The 8,256-nt window shown below is 37.4% G+C and overlaps 1 protein-coding gene across 1 annotated transcript in view; it reads left to right on the forward strand.

Annotated features, from left to right (window-relative positions):
- The first annotated feature begins 4,311 nt into the window (after nt 1–4,311).
- LOC111691956 overlaps nt 4,312–8,256 on the forward strand; it is a 16,367-nt gene continuing 12,422 nt past the window's right edge. Inside the window, exon 1 of the mRNA XM_023455513.1 lies at nt 4,312–7,183. Within this exon, the coding sequence (XP_023311281.1) occupies nt 4,436–7,183 (2,748 nt within the window). The 5' untranslated portion in view covers nt 4,312–4,435. The remainder of the gene's footprint in view (nt 7,184–8,256) is intronic.

Consider the following 8,256-nt stretch of genomic DNA (forward strand, 5'->3'; position numbering starts at 1 on the left):
ACAAAAGTGCGCGCCTATTGAGATATACCTAGCCTTCTAAATATAGAATAGATAACCTATTTTTTTTTCAAATAATTTGAACGATATTTTTCTTAGAAACTTTAAATTTGGTACACTTATTTTTTTATATAAGAGCAAGGTAAATATAGAATTTGGAGAGAATACATATACAGGATGTTCTATTTCTAGTGCCTGTGCGCCACTGGCTATCCCGTAACTTTTTTGTGTGTATGTCAATGACGACAGAATTTATATTTTTTAAAGTAAGCACTATTTTAGAAGATTTTTTTGCTCTTACAAAATTTCGATATTGTTTATGGATTTCGAGTAAAATTCGCATTTTTTATACATTAAATATAGCCAAAATNTTAATAGCATGGGGATTATCAATAGCCCATACATGAGTATTTCGGAAATTATTGATTCCATTTCGAGTAAATATTGCCTCGTCCACAGAAACAATTCTTCTAGAAAAATTTTGATCAGCTGCTTGGTTCTGTAGGAGCCATTCACAGAACTGGACTCTGCGGGAATGGTCTTCAGGTAGTAGCGTTTGTACACGTTGAACATGAAACGGATATAGCTGTGTTTTCCATACTTTTGATTGACTTAATTCGACCTCATCTGCAATATCTCGAGTACTTCTTGATGGGTCTTCATCGGTAATATTTAAAATTTGTTGTTCTTTCTGCACATTGTCAGGTTATCTCGGTCTTCCTGCATGTCCCCCACGATGTTCCCTGAAATCACCTGTTTCTCTTGCCCTCCGAACAACATTGGTACGGGGTGTGGGATGAACTCTTAAGGGAAAGCGTTCCGCGTATAGCCGCGAAGCTGCAGCCGCATTGTGATGACACTCCCCGTAACTTAGCAGCATATCCACAAGTTCACTATTCTCATAAGTATGAGCCATTTTCCAATATAACTAATAAAATCATGTCGGAAAGGTATGACACAAGTGATCGACAAGAAATTGACAACCCATTGCTTGACATAAAAACCTAAACATAAACATACTTTTAACCGACAATTTTTTGCAGGTGGTTCAGTTTTTGGATCCTTTTTTTCAGGTACTTAAATCAAGCGATTTTAAAATGTTGCTTCTTTTATTGAAAATAATACCTACTGATACATTTTTTTCATTACATTTGAATTGTAGTAATGAAAGTAATTGGCCTTACTTTAATACAAATTAGTCAAAAACGAATTTTACATACAAAACACCATATCAGATTTTAGCGATTTTGCCATTCATCAAAATGGCTTTTCTTTCTTTAAACGAAAACCGTTCGTCGTATGAACAAATATCAAGAGACCAAATTAACTCCAAAGTAAATCAGTATTACAAACATAATATTGATTTTAAGAAAAAGCAGTGGCGTACTTTTTTTTTCTTAAAAACAATTCAATACAAATCCTGTTCGAACGCCACTGGTAGAAATTTTTTGAAAACTTTTACATCAAAAAATGTAATTTAATGGTCAAAAGAAGTGTACCAAATTTTGTGGGAATATCTGGAGTGGTAGGAAAGTTATGATAAAAAAGGCATTTTTTCCTTAAAACTTTAACACCCTGTATCTCGGAAACGAAGCATTTTCGGATATAATTTTATTTGAAAAATTTTCTTATTTTCTTGCATTCTATACAGTGTTAAAAGGAAAGTATCAACTTAAAAATCACCCTGTATATTTTGCAAAAACTGTAATTTTGCAACTAATTTGTTAAATAAATAATTTAGCGTACACTCTACAGTTGGTAACTTTTTATATGTTGTTTCTGACAACTTTACAAAGCGAAAAATAAAAAGTTCTCTCTTCCAGTAATTTTCGCGAAGTCAAAATCTATCTTGACTCCATTAATAAGTGTTGCATATTATGGATGCCATTTTTTAATAATATTGTGGGAACATCAAGGGGTGGTTGTTTACGAAGATTATTAAACGTTTCATCATTACACGTCAAACATCTTCAGAGATATTTGAATAGGAGCCATTTCTAAAGTCACTGGCTTCAGACCACTGGGACAAGCTCCCGAAATAATGACCGGGATTTAAAAAAACATCCCGTATATTACTATGTTTCAGGTCGCTTCTAATTACGAGCACACAACACGAAGTTTAAAGAAATGGACAGAGCCAGGTACGAAAAAGGTGGAGACGCCGGCAGTAAGGGCGTTGGGTTCCAAGTCGGCCTCCTGACGATGTTTCTTCTGAACGCCCTGCAGAGTATCACCAACTGGAGGCTTTCTACGGAAAATAAACGAGCGGCGAAGTTCGACGACGTGGTGCTGGAGTGGCCAGAGGGCGCCGTCTTGCTGCAGACTAAGCACAAGAAGAAAAGAAAGATCACTTTGGAGGAATTGCTTTCTACTAACTCGAAAAACGACGATTTCAGTCTTCCCAAATATTTTCTCTCATACCAAGAAATCAAAAATGAATTTAAAGTGAAAAACGTGATTATCTGCACTAACGCTTGTGTCCACGAGAGGGTCTTGGAATTTTTGGACAGTCGAAGAATCTCTTCTGAAAGCATGTTATATTGTGAGGATGATGATTATTCGTTTTATACGTTTAATATGGAGATTTTGCCTCGTTTAAAAGAAAGCGTTGAAATATACTTGGAAAAAAATTGCCATAATAGGAATATTGACCAAACGGTAATCACTGATCAAAATCTAAAGGATTTTTTGGAATGCTTGCAGGTTTATGCCGGTTATCCATCCGAGAACGCTTTGGAAAAAGTTATCCAACAATTATTGTCCTACTTGAAAAGGTCTAACGACTTGTACGAAAAGATTTCTTCTTTCGAAATACGCGCCAAGGTAACGGATTGGTTCCAACACAAAGACGGAATATATTTAACTGAGGCCCGCGCAAAGGCGATGTTTTCTGAATTAAGGACGGCCAAATACTGGCTAAAACTAGATCAATACAGGGTGGTCTTTCGACATAACGACCTGCAATTTCCGGATCCCAAAAGAATTTATCACGTCATAGCTAAAGACGGATATTTGCTACAGATGATAAAGGTATATCATGCGCTGAAGAACGATACATCGAAAATCCTGTGCGTCGATCCCGATGACGGCATTGAAGTTCAGAAGCAAGTAGTAGAGGCATTCCAATTGTCTCAGTACACCTTTCTAGTTATCGTTTGGCCTAAACATGTGGAAGAAGTAATAATGACCGAAATAGGTGATAAATTAAGTGCCACCTTAAAGGATTGTCAGTACAAAAAAGTAATTTTAGTAACTGAATCCGATGATAAGTTGGATCAACTCTTTGGATTAGGTCAGAGCGATAGTGAGGTTATTTTTGGTTCTGGGACATTCGACGACTTGTCAGAAGAAACTCGGGAAAGCTTATTAAACAAGAGAAATATCGTTTTCCAAGGGACGGACCTCAGTTTAGGAGAACTAATCCCAATGGGGGAGACCGAAGATTTTGAGAAAGCTGCTAATTTAATTTTACAAAGACTGATCAGCAACGAGAAAGTTACCGTTGGGACACCTGTCATCGGTTTAGATGAAAGTATTTGCCCCCTTTATATAAACCGCATATTTAAGAGGAACATCGAGAACATGGAGGACCAAGAAGCAAACGTCTTTTATTCAGAGGGCAATATTTTTGACGTAAATCCAAATATTATTCTAATCGCAGATACAGCCGGTATGGGAAAGACTACCGTCCTTACCAACTCGGCGGCTATTATTAAGGGCAGACACCCCCATTTGTGGGTCATAAAAATAGAGTTGAACGATTTTTCTGCTACTTTAAAGGATTTCTTGAAAAGGAAAAAGAAAACGATAAACGTCTTGGACCTGCTGAATTCCAAGGATGCCACTAGATTGACAAACGAGCTTGAAAATTTCGTTTTCGCAATGAAAAACAAAGTGGTCTTGATGCTAGACGGGGTGGATGAAGTTAGCCCAGATTATACTGACCTCATAATGAGTTTGCTCTTGCAGTGTGAAGAAGCGTTAAATTTTGCGAAGGTGTTCGTTACTACGAGGCCGCATATGGTCGAGGATTTGAAGTCAAAATTGCAGGTAGCTTCATTTATGTTGGAACCATTCACCGAAAAGAACCAAATGTATTTCCTGACGAGATATTGGACGCACCACTTAAATTTAAAAGAAGACACCGATAAAAGGAAGTGCGAAAAGTACGCCAAGGCTCTCGTGAATAAAATGTCACTGACTGACCGGATTAACGGAATGGAAGACCACTTCGCTGGCATACCCCTGCAGCTGAGGATGATGGCGGAAATATTTCAAGAAAGTATGGCNGTGGGTCATAAAAATAGAGTTGAATGATTTTTCTGGTATTTTAAAGGATTCCTTGAAAAGGAAAAAGAAAACGATACACGTCTTGGACCTGTTGAATTCCAAGGATGCCACTAGATTGATAAACAAGATTGAAAATTTTGTTTTCGCAATGAAAAGAAAAGTGGTCTTGATGCTAGACGGGGTGGACGAAATTAGCCCAGATTATACTGATCTCATAATAAGTTTGCTCTTGCAGTGTCAAGAAGCGTTCAATTTTGCGAAGGTGTTTGTTACTACGAGGCCTCATATGGTCGAGGATTTGAAGGAAAAATTGCAAGTAGCTTTGTTTACGTTGGAACCCTTCACCGAAGAGAACCAAATGTATTTTCTGACGAGATATTGGACGCATCACTTAAACTTAAAAGAAGACACCGATAAAAGGAAGTGCGAAAAGTACGCCAAGGCTCTCGTGAATAAAATGTCACTGACTGACCGGATTAACGGAATGGAAGACCACTTCGCTGGCATACCCCTGCAGCTGAGGATGATGGCGGAAATATTTCAAGAAAGTATGGCATCGGAGCAGGTTCTGGACTGGCAAGGATTCAAAGAGTACTTACATGAGGACGAAGAAGAACCCAAGTTGCCGGAGAAAATGAATTTAGTGAAATTATACGATTTGTTTATAGACAAAAAACGAGACATTTTCATCGACAAAGAAAATCCAAATGGACACACGGCGGCTACTCTGGCGTTGACCGATCAGTTCGATGAGTGTCTCGCCTATCACGGAAAACTCGCCTTGCAAATTGTCCTCGCTGAAAAAGAATGCGAACTGTTTTCATTTTACGAAACCATCACAGATATGGAGATTATAGCGTTAAAGATAGGAATTGTCCAAAAGTCAAACCACAAATTTGCCACAAACGAAATCGATTATATTCACAGGACACTGGCGGAATATTTTATCGCCAAGAGCATAGTAAGAGAACTTCAAAATCAAAACCAAAGTGCTGAGTTTCAAAGGTTTGTGATCGAAGAAGTTTTTGTTGCACATAGATATAAAGTTGTTCTTACTTTCCTCGACAGTTTTTTACAGAAGATTGTAGATTCTCTGCCGTCTACAATTTTCAAGAATTATCAGACCGGTTCGTACGAGGTTCGCAGTTGGATGTACGACGCTGATTTAATTCATCAATTGGCAGTGAGAGGTTTCGTAGCGATCCTTCATCTTCTTTTGAAGTGTGCCAATTTTACAATTATCAGAGATAAAGAGGTTGATTTAGATGATATTTACGACACAAAAATTCGCAGGAAGATTCGGAACTGTAACATATTAAATTGTTTAGAATTCCTTTTGAGACGGGGTGGACTTAACATTAAGGATTATCTTGGTAGAACTCCATTGCATTTCGCCGCTAGCGAGGGTCGCTTAAATATGGTGAAGTTTCTAGTGAAACAAGGGGCGAATATTAACAGTAGGAGCAATTCTTGCGAAACACCGATTGTCTTAGCTGCTCAGAATGGTCACATTGATGTAACAAAATATTTATTGGGGCATGCTCTAAGCTTCGAAGAGACCGTAAGCATCGAAGATGTTAGAGTAAAAGATTCCGATATGACAACGTTCCTTTTAGATATTTTGGGGAATAACATGGAGAATACCATAGTCCCGTACGTGGCTGCTTGCACGGGCTCTCTAAGGGCCTTGGAAGCTTCGATAGAACAAGGAATTGACGTCGATAGTAAATCTGAAAACGGCGAGACCTTGATTTTCGCCGCTACTCGCGGGAGACAATTACACATCATCGAGTACTTGGTAGAGAAAGGCGCGAATATCAACAGTAAAAACGATCGCGGCAGAACAGCACTTCATTTAGTTTCAGAAAAAGGATGCGATGTATCAACTGCTAAATTGTTAATAGAATTAGGCATAGATATTAACATAAAGGATCATTCCGGAATTGCAGCACTACACCTAGCGGCTTCTGGTGAAGCCTTGGACACGTTAAAATTGCTAGTGCAGAGTGGCGCGGACTTAAACAATAAGGATTATTTTGGTGACACCGCCCTGAGTGAAGCCGTCTATTCGTGTAACTTGTCCTGCGTTCAGTTCCTGGTGGAAAATGGCGCCGATGTTTCTTTCACAGACAGAATTGGTAACTCGGCAATACATTTAGCAGCTAGACGGCGACGACTGGATATTGTAAAAGTCTTCGTTGAGAATGGCATGGATATTGGCATTAGAAATAATGACGGACAAACAGTTCTTCATGCGATCGCTTGTGACGCTGATGAGGACATGATTCGGTTTCTTGTGGAACGCGGTTTGGACGTGAATGCCACAGACGATAGAGGGCGCACGATGCTACACGTAGCCATCGAAAGGTTTTCGGTGAACATAAATCCTATCCTCTACAGAGACGTCTCGAATATATTTGAAGAATATTCGCTTCAACTTTCAGATATTTATTGGCCACTGTCACATTTCAAGCTTGTCGTAGATCAAGGGGCGGATGTCAATTTGAAAGACAAAGAGGGACGTACGGTGCTACATCTAGCCGCAGAGAAGGGCCAGTTACTCACCGTCAAATTCCTTCTAGAAGCTGGAGCAGACCTCACCGCTAAAGATAGAAAGGGTCGCACCCCACTGCACTCGGCCGCGAAGAAAGGTTGTCGCTTGGTAAAATTCTTAGTTGAGCAAGGCGCAGATATTGAGAGCAGAGATAATAAAGGAAACACGCCAGCCGCGTTGGCCGAGAAGGCGGGGCACGTGCATCTGCACCAATATTTAACGAAAAATGGAAGACCCTATGTAAGAATATTCCGTACGATGTGTATTTATTTTAATATCTTTATTATTTTATTTATATTTATGATTCGTTTAATCATGTTATTCATGTTTGACAAAAAGACAATTTAGGTAACTGAAACGAAATTGTTATTTTTGTATCTAGAATCCTACTTTTATTTTTTTCGATCGATTCTAATGTAGATAATGCTTTGTCAAAATTGTCCTTTTTCCTATTATCCTAATGATCCTCCTACATTTTTTTTTTAAATAATTTGTTAACATACTTTGAGCACCATAACATGTTTTAACAATAGTAATAAATTCTATTTGAGTTTTTCGATAAAATCTAATGTAGTGACAGTAAAATTTAAGTATGAATTAAAAAAAAATTTTTTTTTAACAATATAGCAATATAATTTGAGCACTGTAGCTCGATATTTTAAAGGTACAAAAGATTATGTTTTTTAATTTTTCGACTTGCACTAAAGTTAAAGTAATTCCTTGGTATTAACATCACGGAAGCAACAAATATTTTTTTTGACTTTTTTTAATGAACTCTACCAGAAAATAATATTTATTACTGGCACTAGCTCCTTTAAAAATATATTACGCCCAGTTATATATAAGCTAGCCGCAAACGAACGGTATGACGTCACAACATGGCTTCTGTGCGTTTTTCTTTTATTATTTTGAGGGAGAAATTGTAAAGAAAAATCAAATTTTCAGTATATATTATATACCCATTCAAATATAGGAAGTTTTCAGAAATAAGTATTCATTATATTGAATCAATTTATCCAATTATTAAATTAATAACAACTATAGGAAGATTTTTTGTTCTAGAACAAATTAAGTTATTTTTGTAACGAGAACACGAAATGGTACTTTTGCGTACAAAGAATGGAAGTTGTCAGTTTAGGATAAAAGTAATAGTTTCTATGGAGATGTCAGCTCATTGTTAAAACTCAAAAATAAGACACAGTAATTATCAACCAAATTACGCGTGGAGAAAAAAAAAATTGTTACTTGGACTTTTATAAGTGGAAATGGTAAAAGGGCTTATAATAGACCTAAAAAAAATAAATTCGTGAGCAGGGGTGGCAAAGGGTTGATTTGGGGGGTTGAAAAGTTGTATCATTGGGATTTCTGGCGAAAGTTGACGTCAAACAAAAAAGTATCCAATACAAAAGTTGTAG

The sequence above is a fragment of the Anoplophora glabripennis genome, unplaced genomic scaffold (genome assembly GCF_000390285.2).
Source record: "Anoplophora glabripennis isolate ALB-LARVAE unplaced genomic scaffold, Agla_2.0 scaffold565, whole genome shotgun sequence".
NCBI lineage: Eukaryota > Metazoa > Arthropoda > Insecta > Coleoptera > Cerambycidae > Anoplophora > Anoplophora glabripennis.